This window comes from Amblyomma maculatum, chromosome 3 (genome assembly GCF_055883805.1).
Source record: "Amblyomma maculatum isolate TAMU_Amacu chromosome 3, ASM5588380v1, whole genome shotgun sequence".
Taxonomy (NCBI): Eukaryota; Metazoa; Arthropoda; class Arachnida; order Ixodida; family Ixodidae; genus Amblyomma; species Amblyomma maculatum.
In genome coordinates this window covers 190,201,088-190,219,275 of record NC_139346.1, presented here as the reverse complement: position 1 = coordinate 190,219,275, position 18,188 = coordinate 190,201,088, and the positions used below count along the sequence as shown (strand labels likewise).

Sequence of the window (18,188 nt, the reverse complement as noted above, 5' to 3'; positions counted from 1 at the left end):
AAAGCTAGGGCACAGCGGCGTGTGATCGGCTGCGTGCTCATTTATTTCCCTCTGCACCCTGATGAACTGGTACTCAAATACTGGTAGTTAATGACGTTCCACTTCCATTCCTTCGGGATGTCTTATGTTTCTTCCGCTTAACAAGGGAGCTGATTTTGAAGTCTCCAAGCTCCTTGCCCCCAGCTTTGGTCCTGATAATCAGCTGGTCTGGCAGCGTAAAGAACTATCATAGTCTGCACCCATTGCATTGCAATCTAGTGAATATTTTTTATTTAATCGCACTTCTTGTCTGCCATCACTTCGACTGGTAAATGCGATATAATAAGCGCTGAGTTGCTGTCAAACTAGAAATGACTAAATGTTCTCGCTCTTTTACTGGAAACGAATTACTTAGGTATGCTGTAACGAAGGAATCGCGGCTGAATATCGAATGTAGAAATGTTCAGCTCATGGAACTGCAGTCTAAGGTAAAAGAGAACCACGCAACTTTTGTCGTTTATCTCGTTTATCCCTCCTTCGCCAACTGAAAGCTAAGCATGATGTGATGGCCCGACCGTGCATGAATTATTTTACAACAGAAAGATGATATTACATTAAGCGCTCATTTAGCCTCCCTGCATTTCCTCCTCATCTTCTTCCTCCTAGCCTATTAAATTTTCACAAAACAGTAGATCAGAAGTTGAATGGCTCTAGTAATAAATGTTCAATGCATAACTTACGGACCCTCTAGACTAGGTGAGGTTCATTTACAGTTTTGCGTCCCATGGAATAAAAACTTTTGCTCCTCCAAATATGACGACTTTTTAGGCATTCGTCAAATCACTGTCCCCTAGTTATTTGTTTCTGAAAGTCTGCCATTCATTTGCTACTAGAATAAAGAACTTTGCCATTTTGAACCGAAATTTGCACATGTCAAAACGCAAGCTTTTTTAGTTTAGCGTTCTAAACACTGTGATGCTGATTTAATGTGGCCTGCATGCGTACACCATTATCGTGGAAATACGTTTGCTTGTAACTTAGCTTACATTTGGTGCAATGAATATGTTAAGCCAAATATGATCACTGGGGTACCTATGGCTTTTATAGTTCGTGGTCTTAGCTATGACGAAGGTCTCTGAATGATGCGTTAGAAGAGTCTTTTATTGCTTTCTCTCCCATTGTAACACGTCGCGTCATCTGGGGTGGAAACATTGTTCCACTGCGGTTGAACGATGCGCAGCAGAGCCAACAGGTGTCGCTACGAACGTTGCCGCCAATTTTGTTTTTTGCAATTTGCATCTGATCGGAACTAGCCGCAAGAGATGCTTGCGTTTCTAAACAGCTGTTGCAGCGTGCGGAGGAAAAACGCACCGAGCAAGAATATGCACTCATGGCGTTGTCATAAAATTTGAGCAACAATGATAAAGCAAAAGCTTTGTCTGCCAAATACGGTTAGAAGAGAGACGTTTGTTCAAACCTGTATAAATATGACGGACGGAATGGTTTGTTTTAAAACTAATGTCTTGCAGCACACACCGTGATAACTATATTTATTAACAGGGTGAAAGTTCGTGTTAGTAGGTATTCTTGATGCTTATGTATTTATCTCGGCTCTCCCTGAGGAAGTAAAAAAAAAAAGTATGAACAGCTTGGACGACACAATCAAAAGTGTAGTGACTATTGCTATGGGTTAACGTATATCTACTGAGGGGCGCCCAAACTTTGTTAGGAAACAATAGGCTTTTCAGCATGCACATAACATCTACGGGAGTCCATTTTGGTGCCCATCTTGGCGAAGCTGCAGAGAATGCTGGATAGGAAATTAACAGCAATATCCATGGAATCCTTTGGCGTACATTTATCCGCAGAATAAGGGCCATTATGGCCAGATACAGCAACTCATTCGCATTTCTTAGAAAATCTTCTAGTTGGACCTCACTAGCGGCGATGTGCTGTCTTAAGCATGCATATATGTACCACGTGGCACCTCAGGATTGCTTAAGCGAGTGGCTCTGACTGGCTCCTAATGGTACCTAGTCACTCCGAGCATGCTCCGAGCGGCTCCGAGTGATAACTTTCTGTGCCGGCAGGCCTCATCACATACATGACGTCAAACCCTAAAGTTAAGTTTCGCGCCATTATTTTTAAATGCACGACAATACTCTATTCTTCTACGTACCATATTATTCTTTAGGTGTCGGTTTTAAACTTGTCAAATTTTGTCGACCTTTGGTGACACACTAAAAGCCGGATTTCGCGGTTTGCATTAATGTAGGGTGCTCGTAAGATCTTTGTGATTTCGCATAATTGCCGAATGCACAAGAAGTCGCAGTTGTTAGATCCTCGCAACCCTTATCCTCGCGTGGAGGATAGCGCGGGTTGTTCGCACCAGAAACAAAGATATCCCTGAAGCATAAAAAGATTCCTGCTTTTATTCTCTGTCAAGTCAGTCGAGCATCAACTTACAATCGAGCCCGTGCGATCACAACTAACGCTGATTTTCTACATATTGTTAGCACTATATGAAATATATATTGTTTATAGCTTAGGATCCATTCTGACACGAAACCAGCAGATCGGTTGTGAGCGGTCACCAGGAGCACATTTCAAAAATATATATATTTGTGAATTATAAGCTCCACGCTAAGCTTCTAAATTTGACTTCCATTGCTAAGAAGGACCACTTCCATGGAATGCTTTCATTAGAATATTCTTACCGCAAGTACCATACCGTTTCAGGGAGCTTAAATTTCGAAGCCCGACCGGGTGGCCGTCCCCACGATGATCACGTCATCACTTTGTGTCCATAGCTCATGCATACATTGCGCTAACCCACCCAAAAGCTCCCAGTTGCAAATGCACAAGGAAGAACAGCTCGTGCAGTTTATCTGCAGCACCAAGGCTGTAAGCGCCATTAAACCACTTTCTCCGCTTCACATGGCAATGATTCTTGCTCCAGGAGAGCACAAAAATGCTAGAACCTCCCCCCCCCCCCCCCCCCCTTCTTAATGGTGAACTCTTCTTGCTCCAAGTACGCCTTTGTTGTACATCGCGTCACTTGTACGCCAGCTGTGGAATATTTTAAAATACTATTGTGATAATATCTATAATAATGTTATAGGTTTCAGATAAGTAACAAAAATTTGGTTTTCAAGTATGCCGGGCATTCCCATCGTGTTGTTAAGACTGCCAAAACACTAAAGAAAAACTCTAAAGTAAGGCAACGGCAAAATATTGTAAGACACTTCTGCGAACATATTTATGATAAGGTTAATAAGATTTCGATGCCTCGTACATTACTGTTTTCAAAGCTTGCCCTACGATTTAACTAAGCGTTTAAATCTGCCATAGAAAGCCAATCAGTGAGTTTTTAATAATAAACAACAAAAAACTACAAACGTCGATGCCTAGAGAGGATTTGCGGATATATTGATTGCGTATGGAACAATCTTGAGATATAATAAATGCGCTAATAAGCAACCGCCCGTTGAATAAAATTGTCAAGGATACCTAAATATGTTCGGACTTCTGTAATAAATATGTGTGTGTATGTCCACTGTTACCGTTACCAGGCTTGAGTCGCAGTTTCGAAAAGCAGCACTAGGCGCATCCCAAGAATAATTGAAACCTCTACGATTCAGAGATTAGACGTACGCTATACGCATACTAAATATACATGACACTGCACAACCAGAAATTCATGGTTTTATTCAACAACACAGAGAAGACAGTGATGACCGTTATGGGCGAAATAAAGAGAGCTATATTACACGTAGAAACAAGCATGTGCCGCCAAAACAAGATCTAAACAGCATTCGCAGAATGTACACTTCACTACGGCTCTGTAGCATGAAAAACAACCTTCTTGATAATGAGTAATCACAGATTCCTACAAAGTGAACAACGCTACGACGAGGTTCGCACCTCACTCAACGCTCGTGTTCTGCGCACCTCGCATTGTGTGCGTAGTGTCGCCACGCATGCGCACTCGTACAGACGAAGCCAAATATCAGCATGCTCCTTATGCTCCACTGCTGATAACTGCTCTGAGGTGCGCGCAAATGGGAACTCTACATAACAATGCAAGCATTCAAGAACACGCTCGCGCACTCCTCTAGTCGAAATGCTTCGTCTCAAAAATAGAGGTAAATATATGGGCTCTCGCAAGCACACACTTATCGCAACCGCAGCAGCAGGGAACGCTTATTTTGTAGGCTTATAGTTATTTGTTTACGCTATCGCAGTCATTTGAACTGTATTTCACAACGCATTTACATACCGTCGTTTCCAGCAGAAAAATACCAGCGATATTTACTGCACTCAACCTTGCACGGACCATTGCTTGAGCTTCCATCTCATCCTTTTCTCCTCTTTTGTGTTCCTTATTATGAACTCAGCCGCCTAGAAATGCACCTCGAAGGTGACATCCCAAGTCCGCCTATTTTCGTCTTTATTGTTTTTGCCGAGGCTAACCGAATAACCGAATATGGGGTCAAGTCTGGACAAAATGCCACGCGACCACCAGGTCATTATATCACAGTGTCCACACACAGTTACTCTTTCACGAACGCTAAAACGATAATAAAACAGCATGCACAACGTTTATAAGACATCGCGTCAAGATGCGGACCGCGTGTCGGAATGCACTCACCTAAGCACAAGGCTACGAACAAGCCCCGCTTGTATTGCGTGAAAAAGCCAAGGCCGTCGATTCGCATATCGCGTATTCTATTTAGAGGTATTTCTTCGTGTATCGATCACGCAGGGACTGTGTCTCGAGCGCGTAAGCATTTGCTCTGCGATTATTCAGAACAGCTCCATTATTGGGCTGTCATTCAGTGATGCTGTGTTCGTTGACTGCTTACATGGTCACCGCCTTAAGGCATACAATGCCCTCCTACGCAGTGAGGATTGTGTCCTGTATGAAACAAAGCGGTTATCCTGCATCCAGCGATTCCAGCTGGATGTATCATTACAGCGAAGAATACACTGTCATAGACTCACTCCAGGCGCAATATTCCTCCTGTCCATACTGAGTATAAGAGAATCTGCTTTTTTCCCATGAAGGGATGTCTGTACGGGTTGTCCTTTAAGACCCATGCAGGGGTTCGTAGAAAGTGAAGCCATTCTGGCTTTTCAAAGCACAACTTCCTTCGCCCCGGTAACAGAGAAGAGAATACCCACGCTTAGCGACATGAACGCCAGTGGTCTATTACAGGGAAGGTCATGGTGTTGACATGGGAGGCATATGGGGAAAAGGGTACGGCGGAGGGAAATGTATGGGAAACAAGCCAGCCGTTGGTAAGCCACCTTGCAAGGCTTCGATTCAGACAGCATTGTCTGGTTGGTCTTTCGCGACGTCCTTAGCCTGCTTGAACTTCTCAAAGACGCACGAGAGAAGCCACAGGAAGGAGACGAACAACTGGAAGCTCCCCAGCAACTGGAAAAGGCCATCGTACTTGCCGTGCGAGTCGCGGTAATAGCCTGAAAAAGAAATGCATTTAGTACGAATGCAAGCTCTAGCGAAAAAACTCTATGAGCCACAATAACCTCATACAGATTTTTCATACTAAACTCTTATAATTCTCATATAATCACATACAAACATCATTCAATGTATGAGAAATATATGAGATTGTATGAGATTTGTATGAGTTTAGTTGAGCTTTGTATGAGAAATCTGTATGAGGTTATTGTGACTCATACGGTTTTTTCGCTCGGGAGTATAGACCAACACTAATCTGTGACGTAAGCTATATGCGGGGCCGCTGCTAACGCCCGGATGGACCAACTGGGGGTGAAAAGAAAGCGTAGTACCCAAATGAATGCGTGGAAACAAACGTTTTCTGAGTAGTTTTCTCACTTTACATTGCGCCTATGATGTAACTTGGAAAGGGACAACCGTGGATACTCTGAACGGATTGTGAATGCATGAAACGTCATACGAAATTACGGAGTATTTTAGAACACCGTGAAACATACGGAGTCATGATTGAAGATCGAGACCCATCGAAATGCACACAAGTATGGCTGCTTAGCTCTGCGATATACACATTAGGCAACATGTTCACGTTTACGGCGTCTTCTCCCCGGTTCCAACTCAGCCAGCCGGACACGGTGCGCTTCTTCGGCCGACACAGAGAAGGACCCGGCACACTCACCATTCTGGCGTGGTCTGAGGTTAACTATTTAGTGTTTTATTTTATTTTTCTTTATCTATCTTTACATTTATTTTTTCTTTATATTTTTAGTTTTTGTTTTATTCTTTTATACCACTTATTAACGTGGATTATCATTTCGTTAGCATTTGTTATTAATACCATCATCACTATTTTTTTATATAACCTACTAGTGTTTTCATTAGTAATTTGTTTACAGAAAAGGAAAGGCGCAGTATCTGTCGCGCCCATCTTGAAGGCATGGTTAGACATCGTGAAATAATGTATTAGCACTAAAATGGCGAAAGTTCACCTCTATTTAAACCTGTTATAACGAGCGAAGACTCCCGCCGAGGTGCTTTTCACGCGTAGTTACTAAACTCCAACTTGTGTCTCTAACACCTAATCAATGGCATAGCTACGCGAAAATCACTCGACACATGATATAGCGCCATGATTTAACCTTGCCTACGATCGTGCCGGCTTGGCCTAGAAGTAGCGTGTCTGACTAGAGATCAAAGCGTCCCAGTCGATTTCTATCTCCTGCCGACTCCATTCGGTGCCGCGATGTCAACCATTCATCGAATCAATCAGTGCTCGTCACATGCCTACTACCACTTGGCAGGTGCACGTTCGGTTTTTTTACAGCGAAAAGCTCTTCATTCCCTGCCAAGCATCTTGGCATTTTTTCTTTGTTGCCTGGCTTTGACATGTAGCATTTCACCAAAACTAAATTAACAAAAAGAACACAAAACGCTGTTTGCATACGGCACCATCGTGGTCAGCCAGCATGGGTCTGGCCTCATCACATAAAAATTCACGCATACACAACAAATGCTCTAGTCTTGAGAGCCACTCGGGAGGCTCCGCAGCAGCTTTCTGCATTGCCAAAAACCAGTCTAGGCTATCCCGAAAATAAATTCTGCTGGGTCGTGCGTCTTTATCATAATGGTAACCAGCTATTCTTGCGAGCCATACACTGGGAAGGCCCATGATCATAATTAAATCAAATGGTACCCAATCCTCACTTTCTGCGCATAATTAGCAGGCATCATACGGGTCTAGCGGAAAATCTTTTATTATATCGTTCTAATAGTGTAAAAAATATGGTCTATTGTTCCTGGCTTCCTGCATATAAACAGTGTAATCCCTAGGTTATAAATAATCCCTTTCTTTCTAAACCTTTTTCTACCGTCAAGGTTCCAATGTGCAACTTATAAAACAAGGTTTCTGTTCCTGGCGGCACCTGCATTTTTTTTACCCTCTTTAGAACATATCTGCCCGGGCCTAGTTAAGCTGGGGCGGCTGCTGCCGGAGTACGTTGTTGCAACCGGACAGTTTTCCGCGGGGATTAGCGGCTTTTACAGAGCAGTCGTTGCAAGCGTGAGGTTTCTTTCGGTGCTGTTTCCAGGCGATTATCTGTCAACAGGAAAACGAAAGAAATTGCACTGTGCGTTGTGCGAAATTGTGTTCCCAGTGCCCTTGTACAGGGCCTAGTACGGTGGAGGCCTTGGCAGAGGTGTTTTAAAGTGCCAAGTGTCTTGGCTAGCGTTTGACCTTGAGCCGGTAGAGTGCACGTGTGATTTTAAGGGCGGCGCGCGAATCCGGTGGCGCTGGCTTCTTCTCAGCACACCTGCTCCCCTCTTCATCGCATCATCGCACAACTGTCAAAGCTTCCGACTTTTAGAGCAAAAAGTTCTACTACTACAACGAAGTGCTCGCCTGGCTCCATCGCTGTGATAAAACGCGACTAGGAGAGGCTATACCATTTGCTTCGCATCGCATTCACCGTCTCCGTCACTGTAATACCACGAGAGGGTATAATAACAGTTGTTTCGCCGACAGTTTCTGCTCTAGTTTCGACTTGGATGAGGCGTGCGCCGGAATGAGTGTGTGAACTCTTCGGCGGCGTCGCCTGGCAGCGTGCGATCATTCAGGAGAGCTTTTTGCTCTGGATATCTACGTTTAGAATAGTTAAACCTCACCACTTTTTTTTTTCTCAAATAGCCGACGCCCGATTTTCTGCAGAACTGTATCCTTGATGTTTTCGTGTTACCGCAAAGGCTGTTTAGACGCAATGGTGATACCCTCTCCACATCAGTCGCTATGGCAATATATTTACTACAGGTGGCTGACGATACGCCACATTCTCCTCTCTGAACACGCATTCGCAATCATATGGGGAGCGGTGCCTACCGATGACTCTGGGGCGGAAGAAGTTGGCGTTGCCAGCGGCGAAGTTGCTCAACCCGTAGGCCAATGGCATTAGCCGTATGCCCAGGTACTCGAAGAAGAGCACCGAGAACAGGGTGATGGTGCTGCCCCCGCACAGGGCCATAGCCACGGCCAAAGTGGTGATAGTGGCGTAGGTGCTGCACAGCGGGGCTAATTGCATCAGGATACCCGTGAGTAGGTAGTTGAACAGCATCACTTTGCGACGCTCGATCAGCTTCTTGTCCGAGATCCAGCCCAGCCCCAGCCGGCCCACCAGATCGCCTGTGAGGTAAGGAGGCCTTGTATAAAGAGACACCACAACAGAAGCCCATCTGTACTTATTGGACGTCTGGGCTCATAAATGAGCTACATTACTTAGCTGATGTCAGAACTGATAAGAACACACAGCAGCCTGCCCGAATCTGTGCACTTGTTTCTGCAGCGTTCACTAGTTGTGTTTCGCATTGAGATACTATTGACCTAAACCGGAAACAGTGCTATACAGTATGATGCTATTTTTGCATGACATACTCACGCGCATCGCAAGGTCAGCAGGGGAACTGGCAGCTTGCACCTTGCTAAGTTTCCTTTGTTATATAGGATACCGTGCACCCAGCTGACTTAAAGACACAGCACTGCGGTGAATTGTTGAACCAGTTGGACGCACCTGATGACTAAAGCCGCAGAACGCACAACCACATAAGAAATACACTGCACAGGCAAGGGCAATGCTGCACTGAAAAATAAATTCTTGAAACACACGCCCCTTCTCTCTTCACTCCATCTACCTATAGATAACTACTTTCTTCACTTCAGTGCACTGCCTGTATGCGTGGGAATTTCATTCCCTTCTTCAATGTGGATACAGAAGGTGTAATTACACAATGATCATCAGAAACCTTGATAGCCCAGGCTGCTAAAATCCCTCGCATCGTCTTATTATTTTTTTTATACTTGCACGTTATGGAGGTCTGCTGGGCATTTTCGTTCTTTGTCTATCTTACAGTCTCTGCAGTGCACAGCAAGGTTTGTGGCAGATTTCTTCGATATTGCTGAGGCCGGTATAGTCGTCAGCCGCCTAGATACTCCACAAATCAGGATGTTTAAACATTAGATAATGGATAAATAAAAAAAGAACAGTATATATAAACTTGAGCAAACATTGCAGGTAACTAGTAATCATTGCGCATCCGCAACGTTCCTTCTAAGAGGCAAACTTCACGATGCCCGATAGCAGTAATGCCTTCTTGACTCTGAAAGGTCGATATTAATATTCGTCACTAATATTACTAATGATTTCAACTGACCTGCGGAATTTGCCAGAAGAATGTAAATGCCTTCGTCAGGTGGGATTCCATGGTCCTTGGCGTAGTCGATGATTATGGTGATGAACGTACCGTGATTAAAGACATGCGACACTTGGGACAGGCAGACAAGCAGGAAGTAAGGCGAACACAGCAGCTCCTTGAACATGGACGCGCCACTGGCAACATTTGACCAACCGCTACTCTTGGGCAGTTTGCCTTTGACCGTGGGAAGGCTGCACGAACGTTCGTTGCGGGCGAACGCTTCTCTGGGGTCCACGGAAGCGTCCTGGTTGCATTTCGGTGCGATTATACCGTTGGTGAGCACGATCATACCTTTCTTCTCTACCGGCGCGGAAGCGTGGAATAACAGCTTCTCCTTGTCGACTAGCGGTTCCTTAGACAAGCCGATGATATTCTTGGCGCCCGGCTTGGAGAGGATGTAAGCGGGTGGGACGATCTTGTCGCCGCTCGCGTTGCATCCGAGCTTTACCTCGTCCGACTTGCGACGTTCGACGTGCCTCTCCACTTGCGAGTCCCTCGAGCCTCGGTGAACGGCGTTTTTGCTTGCGGCACTAAAGGCAATGACTGGATCAGTGTTGTCGACATTGTTATTGCCGTTTGCGACGTCTTCGGCGTCTTCAGCGTCTTCAGCGGACCCATCGTCTTCGAGAAGCTTCTTCTTTTCGAAAACGTTGCTCTTGCTCCCCTGACCCAAGGCGCGGGCCGCGTTCCTGGCCAAAAGCTTGTTTGGTATGTCTGATGTGCTACCTGGGATGTCGGCCAGGGTGAAAGTACTGCCAGTCATGTTGACTTCGCAATCGTACCTCGGGTTGCCGATGATCTCGGGTTCGCAGGTAGCTTCTTCCGGTGGTTTGGGCGGCTTGCGGATCTTGCCACTCTGAAGAAATGCGGCTGGCAGGGCGTTGAGGGTGAAGCCGCTGGAGATGAGGAAAGCGCCGCGAAGGCCATACCTGCGCGCACAGTACTGGAACAGCAGCGGGAAGACGAGGGCCACCAGAGTGGGGCCTGAGAGATTGATGCCAGATGCCGTGGCCCGATTCTTTTTGAACACGTTGTTGAGGATCACGGCCGTCAGTGTGAACACCAGGCCTGTTCCTAGGCCTGGAATGACAATGTGACAATGAGGGCAAACTGAAGTATGATGTGCGTCGAGTCGCACATAGATAGGGCCCTACGGCCGTAGCTATGGAGCCATCATCTCGACCATTACACGAACTCAGGACAAGAATCTGGGTAATGGTGGTGACACTTCGTGGCTAATCATTGCCTAACTACGTGCTTAAATGTTAATAAAACGAGGAATATGGCAGCGCTCGCTATCTCATGCTAAGCAGGACTAAGCTGTCTTAGACACAGTGCGCTAGCTGTTTAAAGATATGTTGTAGCAAGAGCGTCAGGTTTTGAGTGATTTGGTTTGATTTATGGACTTTAATTCCCAATGGAGACTCAGGCTTTTAGATGCGACATACTGAAGGGCTCCTGATAATTTCGGCCAACTTTGGCCATGCACTGACCTCGCACGTCCCGGGGGCACTTTTTGTTTCTTCTCCGCAGAAACGCGACAGCCATGGCCGGGGTGGAGCAAGGGTTTTACGTCAGCCGCCATGACCATTGAACCACCGTCACAGGGCACATACGCTAAAGTGACAACGATGACTGGTAGTTCAGCATCATATGCCCATAGAGATCGCACTCTGTGATACTAAGTTTGGTTAATATTTACCTTTGACTAACAGTCGTAATTTGCGTACACAGAGCACGTCCAAATGCTTGCATTAGAACACAATACATGGAAATTGTCTCTGTGCTCGTTCTCACTGCTCGCCCCTGCACCACGCCAGTATCCTGAAAACTAATTACAATGACTGCAGCATGAATGGAGGCCACCTGCGCCGTCTTGAAGGTTTATGAAGCGTCGCTGTTAAGACTTAAGCGCGAATCGGTTACTCTCTTCTGTATGGTCGACTAAAATCGCGATGGACACAAAAGATACATGAAGCAGACATTCCGGACGCTGAATTAGCAACCGATTTTTTTGAGTAACAAATACAATATTTATAGATACGCCTGCACACACGATGTAGTGTACAAAGGCTCATTTTATGGAACCTATAAAATGACTTGAAAAGCTGAAACGTGTAATCCTTATACCGGTCAATATAAGGAAGATGTTTGCACAAACCGTAGCTTTAAAACGAGACGTCGAAGTTACGAGCCCAACTAGCCTCTACCTTCAAAAGTCGCAGGAATGTACGAAAATTCAGCTAACGTGTAGGGACAACCATATAAAGCCCGAGACATTTATTTGTTATATAAGCGTTCATGATTCCTTGGCCAACATATGAACTTAACTGAACACGTTTTGGGTTTATCAACGAGCCGGGCACACCCTGAACCTCGGCAGTTCACCGCCCAGGGACTGATACTGTGGTTCTCGCGTGCTTGTGCTGAGTTGAACACGGGTTAATGCGTCGGAAAAGTTATCCCGTTTAAGAATGCTCAGGTGAAAACAAAAATTTGTTCACCACGCCGGACGTGTAATGCACAACGTCAACGATAGGTTGGATTTCCATAACGTGGAAACATCTTTTCGTTTCAATGAGGGAGTAAGTACTCATTAAAATCCGCCCAGGCGCAGCTGAAAGGCAGCGCTTCACAGACTTTTTTTTTATTTCAAGCTCTGTTGTTGAAAAGGCTTTCGCCTTGACGCGGGGTTCGAATCCTGTACCAGCGCCTGTCCGGAGCAGCCGATCTACCAGATAGAGCTAACCAGGATGAACAGCAGATCAAACGGTAGGGAAAGCGCGAACTGATCAACTGGAAGTGGGAACGGTGGTGGTTCAATGTTTAGGGGAATCTTCCAAGGTGGAGTGTATCTGGAGTAATTAAAAACATCCATCAAACCGCAGACGTTCAGATGCAAAGGAAAGCTATACAGTTTTATTATATAGCTAGGTAGCTAAAGCCAAATTCCCCCGATCTGGTGATCCTGGCAGAACAGATCAAATGCAGCTTATTTTAATAAGGCCATAAAATGATTCTCAGTGAGCTTTACGCGGTTGCGCTATTACGAATTTACGGTAATCAACCCGAGGCATGAGGGCTATGTTTATTTTAGGCGATATTTTCGTGTTGTTGAACCTTTCCTGGTATATTTCCTAAACATGCGGATAACTGGACCTCCTGAAGTTCGCCTGATGAAGCTGGCATTTGTTCGTGTTTATGCATAGCTATAGACCACTTTACATGGGTTACGGCTCTCGACTACTGTTCTTAAGGACGCGGGATCGAATCCCGGCCTCGGGGGCCTCTCTTCGATGGAGGCGAAAAGCAAGGCGCCCGTGTGCTGTGCGATGTCAGTGCACGTTAAAGAACCCCAGGTGGCCGAAATTTCCAGAGTCCTCCACTACGGCGTCTCTCATAGCCCGAGTCGCTTTGGGACGTTAAACCCCACAAACTAAACAAAACTTTAGACACTGTTATGCTGTGGCTATATGTTTCAGTTCAAACCGGAGCTGGCCGAAAACTCCCTAAATGTACCTCTGGTCCTAGTTTTCCTTTTTATTATTAAAATGGCTCCAGTCCCAAAGCTGGCAGCCTCTTTTTTAAAAAGGATCAAATGATATTGAATATTTACAGCCTTGCTCAAATTGTACCGAAGAATATATAACTGGCACATTGATCAAGGCGACTGATCAGCACGCGTGGCCGCGAAGAAAAGTGTTCTACAATGATTTAATTTGGAACCAAGGGCCGTTCTTGCGCAAATGAGCGCGGCGCCCTCATTTCGTCTTAATGAGCTGTCCTCTGGAACCCGACAATGGGCACGGAAAAAAATTAAAGGGTCTCAAGATCTTAAGAGGTGAACGGCGAAAACGTATAGTAGTATCAGTAGCAGTCGGTAGTAGTCATTTTAGTCATCCATATTTTTTTAGCCATTTCTAGTCATTTCTAATCAATTGTAGTCGCTACAACTCGTCGTTAGACATATTGGTCGTTACAGGTCCCTAGTAATTACAAGTGCATTAGTAATCAGTTAGTCATTACCACTAATTACTAATCATATTTAGCCATTTCTAATCGACTGCAGTCGTTTTCGACATACTGGTCGTTACTAGTAATTAGTAGTCATTTAGTCATTACAACTCATTACTAAGCGTTTTTAGTCAATTCTAATCAATTGTAGTCGTCTTTTGACGTATTGGTAATTACAAGTCATTTAAGTCATTACTACTCCTTCATAAATTTTTATCCATTTCTAATCAATGGTAGTTGTTGCTATTGGTCATTACAAGTCATTAGCAGTCATTATAGTCATTACAACTCATTACTAAGCATTGTAGTCATTTCGAATCAATTTTAGTCATTTCGAATTTATTTTAATCATTACAAGTTTTCGTTACACATTATGGTCATTACATATCATTAGTATCATTTTAGTAATTACTACTCATTACTAAGCATGTTTAGTCATTTCTAATCAATTGTAGTCGTTACAATTTGTCTAGACATATAGGTCATTACAAGTCATTAGTAGTCATTATTAGTTATTATAACCTCTACCAATCTATATTATAAACTCTATTAATCACTATCACTATCAATAATTTTTCCATCTTTAATCTGTCTTTATACGGCGGAAATTTTCTGATGATACCTCCGGCAGTCACTTCTGTCGACGCGTCCGGCGGTCACGCCAGCCGACGCGCCATGAGCCTTTTTAGAAAGGCTTCTGCCTTTAAAAAAAAAAGGTGAAAAGCCTAATTGGTGGCATCGAATCGTTGCCCAAAACAGCGGCACTCACGGGCTATTGCTGTAGGTGCTAACTACTCACCTTGACTGATGCTGTAGTAGAAATTAATCTCGGTCATGCTGGTAGCCGTATAGCAAAGCACGAGGCCCGTAGCTGAAATCAGGGTCGCCATGGTCACCAGTATCCGGTCGTTGAGGTAGTGTGTCAAGAACCCGACCGAGAGGCCTGCGAGCAGGGAAACAACACTCAAATGCTTCGCTGCACACCAGGAGTATTTTTTTATTCAGTTTTGCTGGAGATTCGTAGACAGAACCTGCAGCAGGTGACAGCCGTACTGGGAAAATTGGTTTTGAGGGAACGAAATCCGCTATGGCTGTCCTATTTCCTGGCATACACCTCAACCTAGCCGTGACAGAAGATAGGAAAAAGGGAGTGAAACAAGTATGAGAGAAAGCGGGGCCGTAGTGAAGGGCGGTAGAAATATTCCGAACTCCTATATAGGCTTTGAACGGGCACTGACCTTGCCCAATAATTGGGTGCCTTCCTTGTCGCCTCCACTGGTGGTGGTGGAAACACTTATTGCCAATATTACATAGGGTGTTTGCATTTAAGAGCCCCTTCGTTGTACGGAGGGCCCCCTTAAAAAACAAAGGTGGCTATCCTATAGAGAAAGTACTAGTAATAATCATGCACAAAGTGGGCTATGAAGGGTGGGCCCCGGTGGGCTCGATGTAGGCAATGCAGGACAGCCCCGGTGGGCTCAATGTGGGTGCTGCAAGAGGGGCCGACGTAGGCCCGAAGGGGGCTGTCGACAAAGCCCCAATGGGCCCCACTAGGGGCCGATGCAGGCAGCCCTTGCGGGGCTGCCCACATTTTTCCGGCATTGTTAAAAGGGCACATCCCGCCGACTCCCCGCGATGGTCCTACTTTGGACCGATTTGGGCAGCCGCTTTGGAGGAACATTTTTTTTTATTTCAGTTAGCCCCTCAGATAATGACATAGGACCAATGCGGGTTCTATAGCGCTAGCCGCACTTGGGCTTGCCCACATTATTCTCATAAGGGTCCGACGCAGGAAATTGATGGAAAGCCTTAGTCCAAATTTTCCCAATCAATATTTATGCACATAATTACGTAATTATTTTATACATGTCTGCACTTTCTAAACAGCCACAATATTAAATTTTACAATAATTCATAACATTCATCTAGCCGAAATGACTTCATGTACATCTTGTTCAGGCTATGGAGATGTGTGTTCTGAACAGTAATATTGTGCTGGGAGTTGCAGGCTGTCCAAAGCAACCACATAAGAGGCAACAGATAGCAGTCAGTTTGTTTTAGTATTTGTAGCGCAATTTGCATGAGCGCGAGAACTAAAGCCATGTAAATTTCTAATCGACTAAACATGGCAACAACTGTTATACAAATCATCTATAATAGTAATTTAGGGCAACATCTAATGCAAATAAAGGTTGGAAACAATGATTACGCAATTGCACGCACGCCTTCTAGCCCCATTACGGCCGATGTGGGACCTACAGCGGTTTTGTGTGGGCAGCCCCAATTGGGCTGAGTGTTGGTTTTGAACCTAAAGCCCACTTGCTGTTGCACGTGCCTTCAAATTCCCCACAAGGGACTAATTTTGGTATCATGTGGGCCCTCCCGCCTTCCAGCCCCATTACGGCATATGTGGGATATAAAGCAGTTTTATGTGGGCAGCGCCAATTGGGCTGGGCGTTGTTTTTGAACCTAGAGCCCACCTGCTGTTGCACGGGCTTTCAAAGTCCCCACAAAGGGCCGATTTTGGTAACACGCGGGCACGCCCGCCTTCCAGCCCCATTACAGCCTATGTGGGACCTAAAGCGGTTTAGCTAAGGCTGCCTCATTTGGGCTTCCCGAGGGCTTGCCCAAATTGAGCCCTTATTCATATTTCACCTGCCCTCAAATAACCTACAAGGGGCCGATTGGGGCAGCATGTGGGCATGTCCGTTTTATTGCCCCACTACGGCCTATGTTGGTCCCACAAAGATTTAATAAGGGCGACCTCATTTCGGATCTATGAGGGCTTTCCCATAAAAAGCCCACATTTAGGTTGGATTGCCCTCAAATATCCGGCAAGGGACCCTTGTGGTCTGGATGCAGGAATGTCCTCTGCATTAGCCCATGCGGGAGGAGCAGGAGCAAGCCCAAATGGGGCTTGCCCACCTTTGCCCCATCGGGGACCGATGCAGGTTTTATGATGGTTGCCCCAGCCCCACTTGCCTATATCGGACCTACTGGGACCCCACATTCTGTGCTATCTGGGATTGTCCCGATCGGAGGTACTGGTGAGTATAGGTACTCCCAGTATCTAGGGCCATCTCTGGCGAAGCAGGATGTCGGAATGAGGGGCAGGTGAGTAGTGTGCGTAGAAAGTCACCAGGTTTGCCACAGAGTTTGCAGGAAAAAGGAAACTGCTCAGGAAAGCAGCAGACATGGAGTAGTATGGGTTATGGGGTTTTTCGCGTTTGTAGCTTGCGCCAATTGGCAGCTTGTGTGTTTGTGAGGGTTGGGGCAGGGGGTGCGTGTGTATCCGCCATCATTCGATGCTGGGCTTTGGAAGACCAACATGCGCGAATCCATGTAATGTTCGAATATTCTAAAACATTCTGTCGCGATTAAAAGTGACGCGTGATAGGCGGGAAGAGCGGCTTACTGGAGAAGCCTCCGATGACAGAGACCAGGCTGAGCGGCAGGGCGGCCTCCTCGCGCGTGATGCCGAACGACTGGATGAGCTGCACGTAGACAACGGCCGTGCCGCGGATCAAGCCACGGTGGAAGAAGTTCATCCATGCGCACGAGAAGGCGATGAGCCACTGGCCACTCGACTCCCGCTCCTCCGGCGGCTCCGGCCGCGCCTTGCCGCCCTGAGAAGAATGAGGGATTGAGGGAGGGGACGCTCTTTTCATCCGTCGCCTTCGCCGGTCGAGCTCGAGCTTTCCCAGCATTTTGCTGCCTCAATTACGTTCAATCTGGCATTGCGACCAACCTTCTGATACGCCAGGTAAAGCCCTGCGAGATTCTTCTGGCCGTTTTCAGACCGGAATGACACCTCAATGCGGTTCTGTTGCCCTAGCAGACCTCTTTTGCTACGCACACAAACAGATACAAGATTTCTCACCTACCACCGTCACCATGTCAGGAGTACTTCAACGTACTGAAGAATCCTCAGAAAATGGCTGGAATTCTTGAACTGTCCGGCTTCCACGCGAGTAAACAGTTTTAGCATCGCCGTGTGGTAATCACGGTAATAACTCTGACAAGTGCTACCGTACGGCAAAGGCGGTTAGGCAAGCAGAGGAAAGGTGGTAAGCTCTCTAAGAAAGAGGTTTAGCATAGCGAAGACGTACTAACGTAGACGTATATTGGTTTATCGGATGCCCGCTGTGCCCGTGCCACTGCGAGCGCGCGGCAAGCGTCCGGTGAACCGGTATACGTCTACGTTAGTTCGTCTTCAGTACGCCAAATCTTTGCAACGACTTACAAAAAAATACTTTTTCAAGGTTGCGTGATCAAGTTTGATCTGACAACGTTTATCCGTCTGCTGAGAAAAGGGGTAGGGGGGGGGAAGAGGACACACACACACACACACACACACACACACACACACACACACACACACACACACACACACACACACACACACACACACACACACACACACACACACACACACACACACACACACACACACACACACACACACACACACACA

The 18,188-nt window shown here is 45.9% G+C and overlaps 1 protein-coding gene across 1 annotated transcript in view; it reads right to left on the bottom strand.

Moving 5' to 3' along the window:
* Positions 1-3,676: 3,676 nt before the first annotated feature.
* The window catches only part of LOC146197258 (uncharacterized), a 38,848-nt gene continuing 24,336 nt past the window's right edge, over positions 3,677-18,188 (bottom strand). The window contains exons 2-6 of the mRNA XM_084599055.1: positions 17,130-17,340; positions 14,514-14,657; positions 9,659-10,780; positions 8,334-8,633; positions 3,677-5,463 (exon numbers count right to left, since the gene is read on the bottom strand). Of these exons, the coding sequence (XP_084455181.1) occupies positions 5,306-5,463; positions 8,334-8,633; positions 9,659-10,780; positions 14,514-14,657; positions 17,130-17,340 (1,935 nt within the window). The 3' untranslated portion in view covers positions 3,677-5,305. The remainder of the gene's footprint in view (positions 5,464-8,333; positions 8,634-9,658; positions 10,781-14,513; positions 14,658-17,129; positions 17,341-18,188) is intronic.